At 47.4% G+C, this 22,294-nt stretch overlaps 2 protein-coding genes across 4 annotated transcripts in view; both read left to right on the top strand.

Annotated features, from left to right (window-relative positions):
* Positions 1–14,591, top strand: part of cnk (connector enhancer of ksr) — a 37,285-nt gene extending 22,694 nt beyond the window's left edge. Inside the window, exons 15-20 of one of the 3 annotated variants that reach the window (XM_089570315.1) lie at positions 1,658–1,734; positions 2,375–2,443; positions 3,750–3,799; positions 4,197–5,731; positions 7,209–7,623; positions 10,457–14,591. In XM_089570315.1, coding sequence (XP_089426441.1) covers positions 1,658–1,734; positions 2,375–2,443; positions 3,750–3,799; positions 4,197–5,731; positions 7,209–7,623; positions 10,457–10,485 — 2,175 coding nt within the window. In that variant the 3' untranslated portion in view covers positions 10,486–14,591. The other 2 variants (XM_089570317.1, XM_089570316.1) reach the window with 2 other exon arrangements.
* A 3,570-nt stretch (positions 14,592–18,161) lies between these two features.
* On the top strand, positions 18,162–19,237 carry LOC149358290 (solute carrier family 22 member 7-like). The gene has a single exon (XM_089568814.1). The coding sequence runs from the start codon at positions 18,422–18,424 to the stop codon at positions 19,196–19,198; it is 777 nt and encodes a 258-aa protein (XP_089424940.1). The 5' UTR covers positions 18,162–18,421; the 3' UTR covers positions 19,199–19,237.
* Positions 19,238–22,294: the final 3,057 nt, after the last annotated feature.

Here is a 22,294-nt window from a genome sequence, read left to right as displayed (position 1 = left end):
TTTTAGGTAAGGCGTCGTGACAATCTTCAGTCACCGTGATCGATTCACCGTGGTTTCAAGCCTTGTGGCTGTACAGGCTGCAGTTGGCGAATACGCTAGCCGTGCAAGACCACTTGTCACTTCTTTTAAGCCCATTTTTTCAATGCTTTTCATTTTCTTTACATCTTCCTTGTGCAGTTCATTATTTTGCTGCATATAGATAGAGCCCTTTGTTTTACCAGATTTCCCCCGATTCTTGCACCCTGAACACATATCTTAAAAATCTAGTTAAATCCGATTTCTCCTCGAAAATGCCTCTTCTAGAGAGCACACAAGAGCAAGTTGCTTGTCAAGATATACGTATATACAAAAGGGCATAGAGAAGGTGCATTTTTCCAAACAAAGCTGGAGACACCGCATGAAAATTAGTAGATATCCTATGCTTATTCCAGTGAAGTGTTCGCTTAACTGGCGATCTTAAACCTCTTTTACCGCTTGTTATTAGTGACATGGCTTAATTTGAGATTATGTTCAAAAAAGTAACTTTTAGAAGTGAGAGCTCAAAACAGGGGTCTTGACCAGGCATTTATTCAGCATCATGTCTCAAGCCCCATCCACGCTAACGATGTCCTGCTCCAGGGCTCTTGCCCATTTAGAATAGTCACTGTGATGCTTAATGACTGTATGTGCAGTGTACAAGACAGGCAGGTCTTGCATGCCCTCGAAGTGCTGAGTGGGATATCGCCAGTTTACGCAGTGAAATAACTAATGATGAGAAAAAAATAATCTAATTTGGTGAACAATTTTTAGTGGGAAAGCTCGGCTAGCCACACTCCCCAGGTTTCAGCATTATGTGTCTGTGTATGTGTGTGAAGCCTCTGAGCAGCAAGTGTAACGGGCTCACTGGGCCAGTGGACACCTCAGTTGTGCTTTGATGTATGTGGTTGTGGCGTCTACCTGCAAAAAACTGTGCTTTCGCGCAATATTTCATGTTTAGCAATATTTAGGGTTATTAAACTAACTGTTGTCGAGACTCAAAAGTAAAAGTAAGGGAAAAGGATGGTGTGCCTGTCTTTCTGTCAGCAACACAACACTATTGACAGTGCTCCTGTGAAAATAATTTTAATCTAAAGTTTGTCAGGGCTGCTGTTGGACTATACTTTTGACACTTCATCGCCTGTGTGCTGTCTTAATAAACAATAAAAAAATTGTGGTTTTGAGTTTAATTTTGTGCCTGAGGTGCTTGTCATAAGCAAACGCGCTACTTTAGCCTCACAGCAAAAGCAGTACATCGACTTTCTGTGCACACCAAAAGGCTGTGCTCTTGTTGTTGGCAAGAGTTGAATGTCGTGCTACACGGTCTATAATACCCTGTAGAGAAAATAAGAGGGTCACCAAATCTCCTAAGCCTTCCTAACAGGAAAGTCAACCTCGGAAATGCCCTTTCGCACCAACACCAACATGCAAAATTCTCTCCACCCAGTTAGTCCTGGTTGGAAAATGCTACATTATTTGATATGGATTCGTCAAGAATGACTACTAAGTTCTGCAACTCACTTTTCTCATGGGTCAAAGTGTTCGTTCTCATCAGAGCTTGAAATGTCTTGAAAACTGCTTGCCACAGTTTAAACGAGACTAACTGTCTCAACTGATTTTGGTCATTCCCTTGCCATTTCAGGACCAGAAAGCAGAATGCCTGCTGTATGTGCCTGGTTTTGTGGTGTCCCTTGCGCCCGACTGTAAATCTAAAAACTGGTAAGAAGACTATGGCTGGAGCATGCTTGCGTGCATGCATGCGACGACACTCCACATGCATGCATGCATGCATGTGGTGATACTTCATAGTGCTGATAGTGACTTTTTTTTTATTGTAAAAGTGCCTATAATCTCACATTTGTTAAGAAAAGCTATGTAAACGAAGTTGCAGAGGTGCTACAGATTGTGCAGTCTAACAGCTTGGTTAGTCGATGTGTTAGAATCAGGGTGAACATTGGGCCTCTTATTTTAGTCTGTTAACGGTAAGAATTGCTAGCAGCTCAGTAAGAAAAGCATGGGGAATGTTGGATGAATGAGTGTGCACATGTCAAGCAAGTTTGCTAGCAAAAGCTGATTGCACAGCCATATCAAGCCCCATGCAGTCAGTGTGGGCTTTGACTGATGCTAACCTAAGTCTCAATGATGTGGTGACAGAAATGCATTGCAGAACTACCGGTTTTCACCTTGCTAGAACTCTGCTGGGAACTCTTTAGCAAGTACTTGTGTAGGTACAGCTTTTGATGTCTGGAACTTTTTAGAGTGCTTTGGTATGACTTACGTTTTTATATATATTTTTTTTTAACTTTTTGTTTAGCATGCTGGTTATGCTGGTTTCTATTGCTTTCTATTCTCTCTGCAGTGCCTTCAAGCTCTCCAACTCCGAAACCACTTTTTATTTCGCAACAGAGTCTCAAGCAGACACATCAAGGTGAGCTTGGGGTGATGCCCTTGTGTAGTTGTACTGCATGGATCAGGAAGTAACCTTGGAAAATTCCTAGCTTGTCTGGCTAAGCACTAATGCAAATTGTCGAACAACCTGGCATTTTTCCTTCCATAGCAGATATATCCGGAGAGTTTTTTAATAAGCATAGAGTTGGAGGGGGCCAGTGTTCTGAAACAGCATTCACAGCTTCCTCAGGCAAAAATTTCCTGCTGTGCCCAACATATGAGCCACGTTGGACCTTTTCTCCATCTGTTTGTAGACCATTTTCCTGGATTAGAGCTTCACAAATCTAATGTGCCAGTACTCTGAGACAGTGTAAGGTCTCTCTATGAGGAAACTGCTGTTCCTTGCTGCAGTGCATTTTCAGTAGCACAAAAAAAAAATGTACTTACTTTCTGTGGGGCAGCAGGACTGCAGTGGCAGGCCCTGCAAAGGGGTTTTAACTCAGCTAATACGGACTCCTGCTGACTTGTTTGTCTTGATATATGTTAGCTTGTCCTGTATTAATTTGATGATTGTGGAAAAGACGTTTTTTGTAATGTAAAATTTCATCTGATTTTGAGTTTAATATAGTGGTGGAAACTGAGGCTTAGCTGCTCATGCAGCCCACTCTACTATCAGAAATAATGTGTAAAGAAGGATACAGCTTTTGTAAAAGGTGTAAAGCCTGAGAGGTTTGCTACAGGGCTGCTGCGTTGTTCGTTATTCATCGCTAGCATTCCAGATCTTTTGAAGGTGAGACCAGCTCTCAGCCTCATCCCTTCAAAAGTTGAGTTCCACTGCAGGGCTTAGAATTAAACCCCTTGGGCTCCTTACATTTGACAAAGGCTGTACTTTGTGCCTTCTTGGGGCCTTTCGTATTTGCTGTACCTTTAGTGGGTTGCGCCTACTGTAAGTTTAAATTTCAACATTGTTTTTGGCATTTCTTGTTGTTCAGCCATATGCTATGGATCGGTCACCATTGCAGCTTTTTGGCTGTTAGTAGTGTGACTGTTATGAAGACTTTTGCCATGATAACAACCCCCTGGGGTATTGTTGGAAAAGTAATTTTAAAACTCAAAAAGTTACTGAACCATTTGGCTTGGATTGATTCCTATTTTGACGTGGATGGAATAGCATGTGCCCAGTGCTGTGGGGACTGTTTGGTTGCACGCAGTAGCCGGTTATTATCACCAGCATTAAACTGCAGGAATTGTGCTATGAGCCTTATCTGTAAATGGTGCCATGGGCAGTGAAGTCTGACAACTCATGCAGTTTGAGCATTCTACTATTGTCTCGCTTTACTTTCCAGATGGTTGACCAAGCTTCAGCAAGCAGCACGAATTTGTCCTAACTACTCAGGTAACTGCCAAATCTTTGCATGTTAGATTTCTTTGTGGTATGTCCAAGCTTTTGTTTGCATTGTGATCACAGCTTTACGGTGTGCCCTTTATTTTTTTTGATGTGCAGTACAGCTAGCTGAGTGTTTGAGGGAAATCTGTATTCTTTCTTATTGTGTCTTTTGGCATGCATGATTTTAGCTACTCAATGGAGGCCAAGTCAGACTTAAGACTTTAGCAAAGCTCCAGACTGGCATATTTTAGGATTGAAGTAAAGGCAGTTCTTATGGCAGGAAAGCGTTGACAGTTAAACCAATTACTGGCCAGGCATTTATGCTTGCTGTTTGGCTGTGTGTTTTAGTTTCTGCTCCTTCCCTTCTAAATATTTCTTGTTCTTTTTTGTTTGCTTGCTGTGTTAGGTCCCTGCTTATGGGCGAGCGACAGCGATGAAGATGCAGTGCTGGATGGCACATGCTTCAAACCAGCACCACCATCCTCATCGTTTCCCAGCCCTAAGGTCAGCAGCTCAGTGCCAATGCCTCTGGACAGGCCAAGGCAGCCGTCTCCAAAGCCCATGCCTAGAACCATATTTCTGCGCTCGACTGTGATGCCACCCCAGTTGACAGATAGGTCAGCCACACTCTCCCCGCGGCGAACCACCGGCGAGCCACCAACAGCGGGTGCTTCAAATGCCTCACTGCCGAGAAACCGTGAGTCGCCCACAGTCGCCTCTCCTACGCCCCTGGACGTGTCTTCAGAATGCAGTGACGGTTCCACATGCAGCCTCGCCGCAAAGCAGAGGCTGTCTGGTGCTTGGGATCGATTTAGTGATGCTTTGGGCATTGTGCAGCCAGCCAAGCGAGATTTTTCCGCTGCTAAGTCTAAGCCACCGTCAGGCCTCTACGTGAACGTCTCCTTCAAGCACAACAGCAGCAGCACCACACAACCATCTGCCACGTCGACAACTGGAGGCTGGCTACAGCCGAATGAATCCGTTCTTGCAGCCAACAGTACTGCTGCTGCCAGTTCAACCAGATCTCCAGCAGTGGCACCGTCATCTCCAGTGCCGTCGCGTGGTGTGCAGCGTCGACCATCAGACTCCTCCAAGCTGTCACGAAGCAGGACTGCTGACAACTTTCCACAGGCAACCCAGACGCCAAAGGGGGAGACACTGCTTGACAGGGAGTACAACAGGGTGTTCAAGAAGTCTCCCTCCACGTCGTCTTCTCCGGACCCAGCTACACTTTCGGATAGCCCCGCTGCGTCCCCGGTGCCGCTACCGGTGCTGACCACCTCCCTACTGCCACGTTGTGCTACAAGCCAGGAGATTAAAGACCTTTACACAAACCGGCGAAACTCGTGGAGGGGCTCTCAACAAGAGTTGATGATCCCACTTTCCTCGGTGGGCAGCAGCGACCTTGGGTCTCCTCTGGAAGGGTGTGTGCAGTCACCGGATTACTCCTTCCGGGACTACAGCGCACCCGATTACCCATCGCAGCGTCCGGACGTCATTCCTTCCCAGTACCACCAGGCTCACTCCCGTGTCCCGGCTCCGGAGGGCACGGGCACCGACCCCTGGGTCCCACGTAGTGCCCCAAGCCCGTCTCAGGGTCCTGAGCAAGTACTTCGCAGTGGAAATGAAAAGCTGTCGTCGTCATCCTTCCTGAGGGCGGGCTCTGCGCCAGCGTCGGCATGCTGCCAGTCTACTCCCCCTCCTGCTCCAGCGCCGTCCAAGACATCTAGCCGCTTTTTCCACTCACCCAAGTTCCTCAAGAAGTTTGCCTCTTCAACTCGTGAAGGCCTCTCCAACATCCTGCGTTCACCAAGGCTGGAGCGAAAGAAGCTGGCTGCAGAGCGGGACATGTACGGTTCTCCCAAGTTCAGTCGCTCGGCCGGCGTGCGGCTCCTCAAATCATCCGCTTCAGCATCTGCAGTGTCATCTACACCGGCAGAGGTGAGTCATGTGAATAATAGCGGAGCACTGAAAACCCACGGGTCTTGGACAAAGCTACCAACACCCTCACTGTAATGTTGCTCATGTGCTCGGGGTCAGATTTAGTGCAAAGATGGCATTTGCTGAACGGTTTTATTGCTTACTTGTTTGTCTGCCTGCTTATATCGTTCTAGAATATGTGTTTGGCTTTTGATAATTCGAGCTTTAAGGCAACCGATAATTTGTTTGAATTCTGTGAGGTTCAAATTGAGGAGTCGTCTTTTATACACTTGGTGTCGATTGGACTAGAGTGTCAGTTTCAGCAGACCGCACATTTTAATTATGTGAGTTCGATTATAGGAGAGTGCATTGGATAAAGTGGTCCTTTTTTTATGACAGTTTGGGGAACCAAGCAAGCACCGTTGTCAGGCACATAAACCTTCTGGCTTAGGTTAGTTCATGAGGCATATTTTCCAAGCAAGCATGCGGTGGGATCTTGCTAATTCTAACTTGCGTAATTTGAACGACCAACTTGAATTGATGCTGTGATTTAGACAATACCAAGTGTGTTTGAAAGGTTCTCTTTAATTTAAACTTCGCATAATTTGAACAAGTTCTTGGTCCCTTTGGAGGAGTTATTGAGAATTGGCTGTAACAGTGACTCCAAAGAAGGGGAGAAGGAATAACAATGAGCACTGGACGACTCAAGAAAAGCAGTTGGCATGGAAATTTCTCCCCTTTGTGTCTGTTTAACTTTTAAGTAAGATAATTAGTTGCCCTTTGCCAACTTTGGCACACACTTTCTTGATTGGTTTCAGTGCTCAAATGTTTCCCTTGCGCTTTTTGTTTACCGATTATACATGTCCTGTGCTTGTGTTGTTACTTCCTTTCTTCGTCATATGCTTGCACTGCTGCTTGCTTGGAGAAAACCATCACGCAATTTGGCCGTAATCAACCATGGTGGAGTCGCAGTAATTCAGGCTCAATTCGAACTGTGGGTAATTCAAACTGGTGCTCAGATTCCGTCACAGTCGTACACATTTGAATGGGAAAGAGCCGCTTTCAGTTTTAATTTTTTCAAGCAGCGAAGCAGTCTATTCAGAGTAGGCTTCTAGTGCTCTACTGCTCGCCGAATTTTATCGCAGAACTTACCCTGACATATTGCTAGTCACTGTGGTGCTTCGTACAAGTGCCAAGAGTAAGAGCTAGCCATAGCAAGCGACCACCATAAACCTGCATTGGCCTGTGCTCTTCAATGTTACATTTTGCATTGTAGCATGGCATGATGCATTTTGCATGTTCAGATGTGCAGAAATAATTAACCAGTTGGACAACCCTTGGACGGCCTAGCGGGAGGCTATTTCGGCATGGGATATTTGGATCCTTACTGGTTGTCTAGTGGATGTTCTTGGGGATATCTGTAAAAGAGCTCTTGCCACAACCACGGAGGAGAAATATTCCTTTTTCTGTTATCGTTTTTTTCCTCACACACACACAGGTTCCCGAGGAGACATCACCCTCACCGCTGACGCACAAAAGTGGCAGCAGCAGCAGCCTGAACAGCAGTACCTCTGCCGGCAGCTTTGTCACGTCGTCGTCATCGTCGCACTGCTACGCCGAAGTGTTCGCTCCACCGGGCTCGGCACCTCTGGCACGACCCGAGACGCCCGAGACCCCACGTGCGCGACCCACCATGGGAGTGTCCATGCTGCGGGGCAAGCGGCGCACCTCGTCGAGTGCAGCCGGATCGGAGGAGCGCTCCTTCTCGCCCTGCTCATTCGCTTCGTCTACCGGTGGCAGTGGCAACCCCTGGGCACGGGATGATGGCAGTGTCTTTGGGGAGGAGGTGTCACCCGGTGGGGGAGACGCCTTCCAGTTTGGACATGCCACCGCGGACGGGAGCCCCGAGAGCGGTGAGTGGAGGTTTGCGAGGGGACAGGAGAGCATTTGTGCGAGGGATCTTGGGGCTGGCCTGAAGCAAGCTGCTCATGCGTCAGCTGTCACAAAAACTGTATGGGCACTGAGGGCACAGACTTCTTGCGAGTCTGTACATACCCTGTTTCTGCCATTCACAGCAAGCATGAGGTCAAGTTCAGTGCATGGCATGTTGTATTTCAATGTTGACAAAGATACATGTTTTATCTCAAACATGTAATGCGTAGAGGCAGTGTTCTTCAGGATTCAAGGAACAAATTTTGTGGAACAGTAGTGGGTTTTACAATAAAACACATGATGTTTCTGTCCCCAGTGCCATCAGAGCAATACGCTAAAGAAAGATACAACTACTTGTGTCATCCCATTGGGGCTACTGTGTAGAAACACTATGTGTGGTATAGTTTAGGTACTCAGGAGTCAAGTTGTCGAAGTGTTTATTTGAAATCTTTATTTAGCCCACTTATATATACATAATCTCTAGGGGACTACCCATCACACCGAGCCAGTTGTGGAAGTGTTTTAGGAATACAGTAATTGTGTTGCAATAAATGGTACAGCTAAGTTTTTTGTGTGATACCTATGGAACTGGTCCATTAACTGCATAATTTGGTCGGTTTTAATGCATGGTTAAGAGTTCTATTAAATATTGCTCTGGAGGCCTAAAAGGCGGTGTAGATTTCCTTGCTGCCATTGAGTCCCCAACCTGCTTTAGACATTGTAGACAGATTGGGTAGTTGTTATTGCATTTGCAAATTACTTTGATTGGTTAATGTTCAGGAACTAATGATTCCGTGGCACAATATTGGTCTCATTTGAAAGCTTGCAATCCTGTTTTTTTTTTTATTTCTTGGTTGGCAACAAAGAGCAAGTCCTCTAAGTAAAAAAGTTGGAAAGAATTAACCAACAGCTACAATTCTCAGTAATGTGATTTTTGAGCTCAGCTGTTGTGGCACTCGAACTCTAGGTGACCACATACGGAACACACTGTCTCTGAGTTTTGACTTGGGCAGCATACACAGAGTTCTGCCACCGATAACACCCACTTCGGGCCAACGGCCAGCATGATTACGGCGCGTACCACTCTGGTGCCATCTCTTGCGAGTGACCAAACCTTACTGGTGACGTCACCAGAGAGCAGATGATGGTGCATGCTACTCTGATGCCGCAAGTCACCTCTTTGCGCTCTCTTTGCTATCGCCGTCTTTCTTCCTCCACTGTGCTGTGTGCTCGGTTACGCTTAGGCACGCCGCTTAACCCGGGAAGGGGTGCCTAAGAGCTGCAATCTAAAAAAATATACACAGTACTCATTGCTTTTGGGGAACGTATGAGTGATCAGAACGGTCACTTTTGATTGACTGGTGGTGTCAGCTGCTCGTGGTCCACCACCGTTTTGAGTTGGTACGGCACCAAACACTACTCTCCGAGATCGAGTCTTCTGACAAAGGCAGAGGTTCAGTGGCAGCAGTGATTGTGGAGAAGCACCTGCATGCAGCATCGGAAACACTGACATGGCGAACATGCTTACGAATTTTCTGCTCTGCGAGACGGACACACAGAACACACAGCACTACTTTAGGGCTGATTATGAGCTGCTCTCAGTACAAGCAGTGCTTGAGAAAGGCACTACATGCGCTTCGGGCACTTGAAGACATTCCTTATGACAATGTATCTGCAGAGGGAAGTGCATAAAACCGTGCTGCCATACTTCCAAAAGACTTTAAGCATTCTGAAAATGATGTAATAGATTTAAACGGGATACTGAAAATGAATTATTATTCCATAATGGGACGAGCAAAGCAGGAACTTGTTTCTGTGTGTTTCATAGTGCATAATTCGTCAGTGTTCAAATTACCGAACTGGAGCCATGTCATAAGTGGCTTAAAGCAGTGAAATCTAAGCCTTGTATAATGCAAAGAAAATGCATCGCTAGGCCTAGACAATACAGAATTCTTTCTTTGTTTCTCTTTATTGTGTCATCATAATTTATTTAGTTTGCTGGTAGAAAAAGAAACGTCTTTGTTCTTGATGTGTGGTAATGGTCCCATACTGAAAGCAGGGGCAGCAAGGAGTTATTTGGTGCTTTGTGATTTAAAGCGAAAGCTTTACTGGCCTAGCCAAGTGAGTTTTGCTGTGTGTGACAGGTTCACCTTGAAATGAAGGAGTGATACCACGCGACTTGCTGCCGCTGGAGCCACGCGCCGCCGCTGCCTGGCCAGCTCTTTCCACGTGACTCACCCAGCGCTTGGAAGGGAGACGGTGCTGCCCTCTCTGCCGCCTCGCAGTTTCTCGCTATAGCCGGGCCAATGCTTCAGTTCAGCCGTTGTGCGATGGAAGGAGGGTGCGAGGACGCTGGCCCATCTGTGCGAAAGTTGTCTGCGCAGCCCCAGTGGCGAAAGCAGCAAGCAGCGTCAGACCATCCAGCAGATGTCGCTCGGCTTGCTAGTGAGTGGAAACGTGAGTATGAGCACGCAAGGCAGCAGGCTGAAACGAGGGAAGAACGGGAACTTCGATGAGCTAGGCGTCGGGAGAAGGATGCAGAAAAACGACAGCGACGAGCTTTAGAGGTCGACTTCGACTACGGCTTCGGAAACTGACGAAACGACGGTAGTGTGTGCTCCCAGTACGGAATGTTTGTCTAGCCATATCATTCGGTTGGCAAAGCTTGAGCTTGCATAACCGGGCCTAGCTGAGCTAAGCCGCTGCCATTTTTTTTATGCAGCTTTCTGTTGATTCTCTTCTTTTTTTTCTGTAAAAATGACTGTAACTGTAACTCAACATTTCTTTGGTGTTTTGTTTTTCCTTCTCTTGCAGCATTAGGGAGCGGATCTGAAAGGGATTGACGATCGTCTGCTGGGGTCTTAGTGAAATTTTGGGACTCAAGGTGGCCTGCATCAAGATGGAAGTCTCTCGTCAGTATTCTGCTGTCTGGTTATAGCTTTCATGTTCATGTAAGCTCTAAACTTTTGAGCGTAAGCCATAGCTGTGAACTGTACAGTGATAAGCTCTGTGTTGTATCATGTACAGTTGAAGTGCAACAGACGGCAAAGCTTCTCAGTGTACTGTCAGTGAAGTACCTTTTTCTGTTGTTGAAACCCTTTTGTGCTATAGAAGCAGCGTGTGCCGTTACTAGGGTTTACTGATGTTTACACCGTTGGGAATTTTAGCTGTCTTCCCGTCGCTTTGAGTGTAGCACTTGAGGAAGAAGTTGTTAATCTTGTCTCTTAGATTACTGGCATATCTGCTTGTTCCCATCAGGAGTGAAAAATGTCAGTTGATGCCAGCTATGATAAATGTTTGTTGCTGCCTGATATAAGCCACTGAATGAGGCTTTGTATAAAGAAAATGCCAGGGGTGATCCACAGTGGTTTCTTCTGTCAGTTTTAGGATTTAACTGAAAAGAATGTTTGACAAAGAATAGTTGACTTAGAAACCATCTATCCTGGTACGCTTTTAATGGGCCTCCCTCTGATGTAGTTAAACTTAAGGTGTGAAGCCAGCAGTGGGCTTCACCGAACAGAGTTTGTAGAAAGCAAATTGACTCACTAGCATTGTTGATATAACTCTGTGTGTATGGTTGGGGTCAAGAGCTTACAAATCATGAGCATTCCTTGAAAATAGATATTTTGTGCCGGCCACTGCACAGGACCTGAAGTCAGGTGCTGAAGGAGCTTGTCGCGACCTTTGTATTTTCTTCATACACTGGTTCCCTTCTTGTAAGCCGGAACTATACAAGGTACACACACAATGCTCAGAGGAGGTGCTGATTAACTCAAGGTTGTGGTCTCTCTGGCATGAACTCTTGTGTATCGTGCAATATTATTTTTGACTGCTGCACAAAAACACAAAAACAAAACAAAAACCAGAGAGAGAGAGAGAGATAGAAAGAAAAGGAAAAGTGCCACACTTGTACAGAGTGCCATTCTTCTAGGTTCCTCACTGTCCTTGAGGCATTTTAGGGGATGTTAGCAGTGCTTGAGTGATTGCTGCTTACTCTCCTGCATTTCTTTTTAAAGATTCTTGTCATTGGCAGAGTGGAAGAATGCTTGTGCTATATATCGTAATGTCACCCACAAGGTTCTTGCCGGCACTCTTTTTAGCTATTTTAAATGGATTGCGATAGCTTTGTGTGTAATAGCATGCCCGCTGATCTTTGACTGCATTTGTGAATTGCAGACTTGCTTTAAGGGTTTACTTTCTACATTAGTGTTGCCTGCAATGTGCTTGGTGCTTTCTTGGTGCGCACTATTGCAAGAAGTGATGTGAAGTGATGTCTTTCGTGAATTAACTTTTGGTGTCTTCACATCTGCAGTGTTTTTTCTCTTAACTGCTTTCATAATTGCACATGAATGTAATACTTACGTACATTGCTGTCTCGCAGCAGTTTAATCTCCAAGTGCATGCCTACTAAGCCAAGCTATATTTTCGAGCTGTAATTGTTTGTGCTGTCTGGAAACCACCATCCAATATGACTGGTTCTAGCTTCTTCCTCTTCTTGTGCTCTTTTCAAGTGACAGGCCGCAGTGTGGTTGAGCCCGCTGCCATAACCTTGAGAACAAGGCTGGGCCCTTGGGTGTGTTCACGAACAAACTCTTTTGCTGTTGGACGTTTTTTTGTAGGAAGTTCCTGTTTTTTTTTTCTATACATGGCTTGCCATCTGATGGTGTTCCTTACTGCAATTCATCTACACGAGTTACCAGGGTTGTGCTTTAGTGGGCACCAACAGCAACACAAACTTTCATCTAGTTAGTGCGCTAGTTAATCATTTTAGAGGGGCTCGTTACTTCAGCCAGGTCCTCACGGAGGCTGAAGCATAGCGACTGAGCCTGCTGACAGTGCTTCCTGCACAAGTGCTTAGGAGAGAGGACACAGGAAGAGAGACTATTGTCTATCCAGCAAGTGATTGCAAGGGTCATGTGATTAATTGGGTAGTTTTATGTTATGCTCGGAAATATTGGTTTTTGCTCCAAATTAACTGTGCGCATAGATGGGCACGTGCTTAATCAGGATTCCAGACTGTTGGAAAAGCCAATTTTCTTTGAGGCTTCAAAGCATGCAAGATTTCTTGCTGTTTGGACAGATTTTTAAGTTTGAGAAGAATGAAAAGCCACCTGAAGCAATGTTAAGATTGATGAGAAATTACCCCGTTCCCTTATTTCTGCAGTTTTGCCATCTTGATATTTGTTCATTGCAGAGATCTTTATTTTATATCTGCCGATGGTGGCAGCTGCCAAAGTCCTTGCTGTAAGAATTTGCCACATGTAGACAATGTGTCACTTCTCGCTGAAGTTGCATGCAGGGTCGTACAAAGTGCAGAACTAGCTAGTGTCGGGGGTGCGAATTTTCTCTGAGCATCAAGGAAAATTTACTTGAGTTGCAGTGCATCCTACGTATTTAGTGCGAATCTAATCTACTAGTCCTTCCTGTGTGCTTGGGATTGCTCATTCATCATGTTGCGGATGCCACTTTGCTGTCAGGTGTTGCTGTTAGCTCGTGCTGTCAGGTCTTTTTTCTCAGCAGTATCCGTGACTGGGGACATCATTCAGTGCAGATGCTTTGTGAAGATAGCATCTCGTGAAGTGGTGACTCGGTGTTTTGCATGCGTTTATGTATATCTTGACAGCATGCTTTCTCAGTTTGTGTAGAATAGTCACTGTTATTCGTGGGGGAGAACTGGGAGAGGGTTTGCCGTCGTTTTGACTCAGGGGCCAAGCTAACCATCTAATCAAACTTGACAATGTTCATTTTTTTTTTTTGCTCTGACTTCTCTTGGACTTGCCCCGCCAGTTTGTTGCGGGGAACCCATGTTGTTGGCGCCATTTGGCAATTTGTTTGTGAACAATGCAGGTGGACTTGTGTGGACACTGTTTGGGCATTGCTTGTGAAAAGATTGTCGGTAAAAGGATGTGCGACTGCGCTTAGAGACGATGCTTTATATATCATGGTGCATGTTTTTGAATTCCTGCAGTTTTCATGCAGTCATGATAATGGTTCTCCAGTTGGGTGCAGCACTTATCCAGCCTTTGCAAGTGCTGATGACTTGCAGATATATGGTGCTGTCTGCTTTTCAGGAGTTAACAGTGACCTAGCTGTTTTAGGACATCCTTGAGCAAGTGCATTCGAGCTGATCATCTGTTGACTGGGATGGCTTGTGTTGTGGATAAAGTATACCTGAGAACTCACCACACATGCTGAGCTTCAGGTTTTAAAGTAGTGCATTTAGTCAAGCACTGAGGAACGTTACGAAGAAGGAAGGGGCTGTGGCTTCTTCCTGTTTTGTCTGGTTTTACCGCTCTGTTGACATATGAGGTCTTTTTTTTGTTTTTCTGGCTTTCCTTTTTTTCTTTTTTTGTTTGCAAAACAAATCATTATAATGATCTTCGGCACCATCATCTCTTGAACCTAGTTTGAATTCACACCCATAGTTAGTTCTAAACAATTAGTACTTGAAGGAGTACACGCTGCCAACTTGCGCTTAGCCAACTTGTGCTTAGTTGGTGGATTTGAGATTCAGCTCTTGAAAGAATTTGCTTAAGGATGCTCTAAGCAGTTAAACCTTCCCGATGCTCTGCTTGCCCATATTTTCAGAGCTTTACTATATGCCTTTGTGTACAATAACTTTATTGCACGCCGATCCCTTGCTTGGTGTGGTCTTGCTGGTGAACCATGAAACTTTCTTGTACTGTCTAGTGTCAATAATTGCAGGCAGTGTGATGACATGAGCAGGATGACTTTGTTGCAAAAGGAATTCTGGTGACAGTGTATAGGATTGGAAAGCATTAGTTGTTGTAAGAGAGCTGTGGTGTAGCATGTGTGTTTTTTAAATGCAACAGCCATGTACAAATGTATATTTTTGTCCTCGTATTGTACATAGGATTGTATACACAAGGTGCATATATTAAATATTTTATTCCGTGTTAAGCTTCATAACAATGTCTTGGAATTGATTACTGACCACATTATTGATTGGATTACTGACCACAGCATTGACTGTGGTTGCACACAGCAGCCTATTAGATTTAGTGTGAGTGACCTCTTACTGTGTCTTGGGGCTAGCAAAGAGGTTTTTTTCATGAGGAAGGTGCATGGTCGTGTCATGAGGCTCCTTGGGACTGGCTGGAACACGAGAATATGAAGTGCAGGTGAAAAATGTGCATGCCAAGCATGGGACATGCTAGCTTATTCCGGAAATGAATGGATTCTGGTATGATCATGCCACAACAACAGCCATTATGGTGTTGTGATGACCTTGGTAAGACTTCAGTGCAATATAGTACAGCAGGACTGAAAGTGCAACAGCTTCTGCCTGGTTCTAGCAAGTCTGGTTCCATGGTGGCACTCTGGGCGGTACCTGAAAGAGATGCGACACACTGGTCTCATGTTGAGAAAGTGATAACCAGTTGAGCTTGTTTGCCTTTTCCAGGCCAGTGTCAAGTGACTCAGACCGGTGGCAGACGTGAGTTGGCCTGTAATATTTAGGCCGGTGTACATACATAGTTTGCCCAAACAAAGGTAAAATGCCCGGATAAGTACAACTTATCAAGCAAACTGTAAACAAGTAAACAGGAAATGCTTTTACAGCGATTGCTGTGGACATGGGAACAGTCTGCGAGATCACCGCCTGCACACAGCTTCACATTGCAACAACATGGCAGCGCTAACCCTGCTTTGCTTCGCACTGTGTCTGATGTTTAGCGCTGGTGCCACTCACGGCTAATTCACGGCCAGTGACTATCACTGCGAAGGAGGGTGGTTGCATATGCTCGTGGACGCGTGGATTACTTAACTGCGAAAGAGGAGTGGCGTGGGGTGCCATGCAAACGAAAGTCCTATGCAGACCCAGTACGTGACGCCATGACCTTGAACATGCCACGAAGCTTGAGGCTAAACGAAACAAAGTAGAGACGTGACGCAAATCGCATGCAGGATCCAGAGCCACTTGCAACGATATAAACATGCAAGGTTGCGGTAGTAGAGTACTCTGGAATAACTTCACCAACCTGGGGATCTTTGAAGTGCACTGATGTCGCACAGCTTACGGGGCCTCCATCGAGACGCGGCCGCCGTGGCTGGTTTCGAACACGGGTACTCTGGCTGAGTAGCACATTGCCTTAACTTCTGAGCCATCCTGGCGGGTATGCTCGCGGCTCCTGTTGCATAGTAACAGAAGTTGTTCCCAAAGTTCAACAGGCGCACTGTCTTGTGGTATTGCCAGTTTTCTGTATGTGTCCGTTCTAGTGCATCTGAACGACAAATAGCCTTTGCCTTCCCAGTGAAAAAAGCACAACAGAAAACTTGTAGTAACAATAGAAATTTTTGTTAACACCAGAGTTTTGTATAGTTACTACAGAAAAGTGCTACAGAGCTGCAGACTAGAAAGGAGTACTACAGAAAAAAACTTCTGTACTACGGAAGAATATGACAAAACAACAGAAAAATTTCTTGTTACAAAAAAAAAAACAAATATTTTGCCGTATTTTTGAGATGGTTCTGTCTTTTTTTCTCGACTGCGTTTGCTGAAGAGCCTGTGGCGTTGGCCAAAGAGTGGCATGACTAATGTATTTTTACTGCGGAGGAAGAGCTATTATATCTCTCCCCGGGAATACACTCTAAACAGAAAGGAGTAAAAAGAAAATAAGCTGTCCTCTTACACACTTCCTATAATATAAAAGAGTGTGTGCTAGAGGACAGCTACTCCTTTTTAACTTCCACGTATTCGTATTGAGAGTGTATGGCGTCAGTAGATCCTGAAGCCTACCGGTGCCAGAATCCACCCTACAGAAGAACCACCTGCGAGCCTGAGCCGCATCCCCATAACACCCCCTAGTTAGGAGGCTGCCCACTTATCCACCTCCCCACCCACTTCTGCCCGCCTTCATACTCCAGTAAAACCTTGTAGCATCTGTGAAACCTTGGCTTAGAGTAAAAACAAAGCAAACATTGGAGGTAAATTTATCTGCGTTTGCATAATTGTTTCACCATTATGCAAACCTGTAATTTCCATTATCATCCTGTAATTTTATGGTATTGATGGGGTGTGGAGCGAAAGACCCATTTTTTTCGAGCATTTCACCCCAATCTGAGCACCATGCCTGTGAGAAATTGTGTACCTGTGGAAAAGCCATTGGGTACCCGGCAGCCCCACTAAAGTCAAAATTCCCTAGGCTGTGTATGTCTACCAATGGCTACCTGCCATTGTTGCCGGATGGAGTACTGCTGGTGCAGCGTGCAGTTAAACGCGTTGGAATACTTCATCTGCATGACTGGTTATCAGGACACCTCCGTGACTAGTTTTCAAGAAATGAAAGACGCAGTCACTGTCTCAATTCTTGACGGACACCTCAATTGTGCTCTGAGGGAAGTGAATAGGGTGGGAATGAAAAGAAAGAGGTGCCGTAGTGGAGGACCACCGGGGGATATTAATGTGCACTGACATCACACAGCATATGGGCGCCTCTCTACACAGTCAGTATCTGCTACGTCCCAGTTCAAATAAAATAAAACTGCCTTTGTCAGGGATGATGGATCTCAATCCTTTGCTTTCATCACAACTTTCTGAGTCTATTGATCCTATGATAGAGGGCCCATAGACCCAGGTGGAAGTGGTGAAGCCCACTTTTTCTGTGTAGCCCAATGCCTCACTGACATTTTTCACCCTTTTACACCCCTCGTTCCTTTTTCCTCCTTTCGTAAAGCCCCTCAAACTTCGTTTGAGCGGCCTTACCCCTTCGTTCCTTCTCCTGCCCTCTTTCCGCCGCGGTGGCTCAGTGGTTATGGTGCTCGGCTGCTGACCCGCAAGACGCGGGTTCGATCCCGGCCGCGGTGTGCGATTTCAGTGCACGTTAAAAAACCCCAGGTGGTCCAAATTTCCGGAGCCCTTCACTACGGCGTCCCTCATAGTCTTAGTCGCTTTGGGAAGTTAAACCCCATAAACCAAACCAAACCAAACTTTTCGTTCTTCGCGTGGTTTGAGTTGATCTTGCATTTTTACAACGTAACCTATCATCTCATTTTCTTTTGAGCTTCGTGCAGTTTTATTTTATCGGTGACACCAAAATGGCTCGTGCCACATCATCCACGATCGTCGCCGTCTATCCCATATATAAGCGCTGAAGACGAAAGAGGTCGAATGCGGACGACGATCTTGAGCTCTAGAATAAAAAATATATGTAAAAAGAATTATACCTTTGTGGCTCTTTTATTTACTTTCCAGCAGCCCCTTTGGTGCTGCAAGCCATCAAGCAGCTCTTGTGCTTTCGTCGACTCTCATTTTCAGAGGCAGATAGTAGATGACTCCGATAGAACAGGATTCCCCGTTCCACATAAGTACCGGGGGTAGTTACCAGGGGCATTCAGTAGGTTGGGGCGACCGAAGAGATTGAATAATAATAGCCCCTGCCTGCGCCACATACGTACAACAGGCTTAAACCAATTTCAAAATGCAACAAAGGCCCAAAGGCGATGGTGTTTTTGCCGCCCAAAGGTGGAAAAAGAAAAATGTCCGCCATGCCACGTGGTTCTCGTGGCGCGAGGTTTTGTGAGAGAAGAAGAAAGCAGCCTGTGGTGGATGGCAGACCGCCACGAACGGCCTCTCTCAGGACCTGCGCCTTTAACCAGCGTTCCTGATAAGGCGAGGGCTACAGAAGCACCAAGACAATCGGGAAGGCAGCTTTCTAGCGAGAGCGGCGTCTTCCAGCTGCTTGTTCTGACCAGCGGGACCATCGTAGGGGACACGCTCACGCTCCACTATACGAGAGCTTCAAGCTAACGGCCGGCGTCATGGAACACTGGTGCAGGCGACCAGACTCCTTCGCGAACCTCAGCGTGGCCGACTGGAAGCAGCTGGCCATCCCGCTCGACGATCGAGGCAAGTTCAGCCGCTGCACAGTGCGCGATCCTCCAGACGCCAGCGACGCGCCCAGAGTGGTCCCCTGCACGTCGTGGGAGTTTGATCTGGACCAGTACGGCAACAACATCGTTAGCCAATGGAACCTGGTGTGCGACAGGCGCTGGCTCATCGAGGTTGCTAGGCTCGTCTACTCGGCCACCTGCATAATCTCCCTGCCAGTGTCCGGAGTTCTCGCGGACCGCGTCGGTCGCAAGACAGTCATCTTCATTACCGTGCCCGTGGTCCTCATTGCAGGCGTCGGCAGCAGCGTCCCCAACGACTTCCAGTTCTATGTAGCCGTGCGTGCCATCGTCTCGGCCGCGACGAGCGTTCCACCTACTTACGCGCTGCTTATCGAGGTGACACCAGCAACGAAGGTCGCTGCGTACGCCACGCTGAATACGCTGCTCTCGCTCATCATGGTACCTCCGACGCTGCTCGCCGCGCAGATCTTCAAAGCAGGTTGGGCCACGTTCCAGCTTTTCCTGGTTCCCACCAGCCTCATTGTCTTCCTCTACTACGGCGTCGACGAGCGAGTCCCTCGCTTAATTTGCCCCTGGCAACAGGCTAGGCGAAAGAAGCCGAACGTGGCTCTGCGCTCAGCCCGTCTGAACAGTGTCGCCGCAGCTTTGCAGAGACTTGCTAGCGCAGTACCAACTGGAAGCTGAGATCAACAATCAATATGCGGCTGAGCTCAGTGGCTTATGCGGCTCAGATTTCAGGGCGCGCACTGTTCTGTCTTTCATGTGGACAGCATTGGGCTACGCCTTCGACACATTCGTTAGCAACGATGGAGTGCACATCAGCGACGACGTGACCGCCGTTGGCTCTGCCGTCGTGTGCCTTTGGGTGTGCCCTATGTGGCGCGCTTCGGCTTCAAGAGCGTCGCGGTGACTTCAGGACTCGCGTTCAATTAACACTTTACTGCGTTGCTGGCACAGGGCACGGTTAATGGCTGGAGATACATGGGAGAAGACTTTGTTTCAAGCTTGATTAAAACAAAGTAATGATCAAGCTCTTTACGCAACGCTTTACCTTGTCCGTTCTATCCACAGGATGTTGAGAGGAGAAAAACATTAACACAACTGAAGCGCACGGTACTGGAAATGCAAGGTGACTTTGCTAGGGATCCGCCGCGGTGGCTGAGTGCTTAAGGCGCTCGTCTACTGAGCCGGAGTTCCCGGGTTCGAACCCGAACGCGGTGGCCGCGTTTCGACGGAGGCGAAACGCAAAAGGCGCCCGTGTGCTGTGCGATGTCTGTGCACGTTAAAGATCCCCAGCTGGTCAATTATTCCGGAGACATGTATTCAGAATCCTCACCTTCCCCCTTCCCCCACCCCACCCGAGAGGCATGGGAGACTGCCCTCCAAAACTGCTCTACACTGGAGTCCCAAAGGGCTCTAGTAAAGCGGGCGCGAGACGGGGCCTCGTTGTGCGGTGTCCCGGACTAAGGATACCGACCATGCAGCGGGGTTTTCTCACTCCCAAACTCTTGGAGAAAGTTTTATGCGAAGTATATTACTAGAGCTACACTACAGCCCGTCGAGCGCGGCGGTGGAGCTACCATTGACCTTTAGCGTGACCACGTGACACCACGTGACAACATGACATCACAGCAGAGGAGAGATGGGCTGCCGGCTCGCGCGGTCGGCCGCGGCGGTGGAGGCTCCACATCAGAGGCGCGGCGGCTGGCCACGTGACAACATGACGTCACAGCAGAGGAGAGAGGGGCTGCCGGCTCACGCGGTCGGCCGCGGCGGTGGAGGCTCCACATCAGAGGCGCTGCAGCTGACCACGTGACGCTACAGCAGCGGTATAAAGCTGAGCTTGCCTCGCTCTCCGGGCAAAGGAATTGAGGAGTATCTGTTCTCGCTTCGGCGAGCGCGGCTTATTTTTGAGCACGGTGTAAGAATAATTTAGGTGATGACACTGCGGCCGGCGCACCGTCCTGGTTGTGTTCGCCGCCGTCGCTGTTTCCGTTTCCCGGCGACAGGTGGAGCTAGTAGGTGGAGGCTCTCGGATTCGCGCTGCGTAGGTTATCGATGCTAAGCGTTGCTCGTTTGTCGCGCTCGATATCGGGGTATATAGAAAAGTATACATCGGGATTCTGCAGTAACAAGACTGATTATCTAAATGAATGTGCAACTGATTTCTCGACGGCGTTTTTGTAATAGCTCTGATAGCTAGCATACGTTGAAGCCAGTATATCAATCGTATTTTCTAGTTGCGCCCGCCAATATTCGTTAATTAAAGCAAAAATAAATAAATTGTAGCAGGATTTTCGGGGAAATAGTGTTACGTCCTTTATTGCTGGTGGCAGGGTACAGACTGGCGGGGAAGCCGCCAACACGTGACACATGGTAGCTCAGGGTTGCTTGGCCCTAAAGATTGTCCCGCTATAACACTCCTCCCCCCTACGTCACGAAGTCCTTCAGATACGCAGGGCGGCTGCGTTGGCGCTGTGGTCGCTGGACTTGAAGGGAAGCACTCGCTTCACGGTCCTCACCACAGGAAGCAGATTCGGTACTAGGCGCTGCAGCCTCCTCCAGTCTTTCTCCTTGGTCCCGTCTTCCAGGGTCCTCTAGGCTTGAAGGAATGCCAAGCCCGGAACACCCTGCTGGGGAAGCAACCAGCGGTTCCTCCTCTTCACACATCCCAGAAGCGAAACTGTCCAATGCGTAGCTGGCAGAACGACTTCTGAGTTGGTCAACATGACGTCTCCATCGACGACCGTCCTTGGTGACGACCAAGTACGACACTGGTCCTGTGACAGCATCCACAATGCCCGGCAACCACTTGGGCCCATAGAGATAGTTGCGCACAAACACTCGATCCCCCACATCAAACAGTCGCACTGCCTGGCTACGGCGCTGCATCACCTGCTCTTGTTTCTGCTGCACACTGGACTGCAGGTCAGGATGCAGACGCTCTAACACAGTTGAAAGTTTCCTGCCCATTAGCAATTCGGCCGGGCTCTTGCCTGTTGTAGCATGAGGCAGGATATGCTGGGTCATTAAAAACCTAGCCAGACGTGTGTCGATATCGCCTCCAACCATTCGCTTGAGTACTCCCTTGGTTTCGCGCACCATGCGTTCTGCTTGACCATTCGAAGAAGGGTGATATGGGGCAACGGTCACATGTCGGATTTGATTCCGGCACATGAAGTCTCTGAACTCCTCCGAACAAAAGGCAGTGCCATTATCAGAAACAACAGTTTCTGGAATGCCATGGGTAGCAAAAAGGAAACGAAGCTTCGCACAAACTGTAGCTGTCGACATGGAATTCATCCGGCACACTTCCAACCACTTTGAGTGAGAGTCCACCACAATGAGGAAAACTTTGCCTTGGAAGGGCCCAGCAAAATCGATGTGTAGTCTTGTCCAAGGACGCTTGGTGAATTCCCAAGGGTGAATCTTTGCAGCTGCTGGCGCAGACCTGGATTCCTGACAACGTGCACAGTCTCTCACCTTCTGCTCAACATCTCTGTCGATTCCTGGCCACCACACGGCTCCTCTGGCAAGCCCCTTCATCTTGACAATTCCTGGATGAGCTGTGTGAAGAATGTCCATGACATACGGTCGAGCTGGCTCTGGAATGACCACACGACTGCCCCACAGCAAACAACCTTGGTACACCGACAGTTCATGCTTGCGGCTCACAAACGCTGCAAACTCTTCTGGCAGCTTACCCTCTGGCCACCCATGCTGCACCCAATTGCAGACTCTAGCCAACAGCTTATCCCTTGACGTGAATCTTGCCACCTT

Source organism: Amblyomma mixtum, chromosome 2 (assembly GCF_055824585.1).
Source record: "Amblyomma mixtum isolate Tamu chromosome 2, ASM5582458v1, whole genome shotgun sequence".
NCBI lineage: Eukaryota > Metazoa > Arthropoda > Arachnida > Ixodida > Ixodidae > Amblyomma > Amblyomma mixtum.
This window is presented reverse-complemented; position numbering and strand designations above follow the sequence as displayed.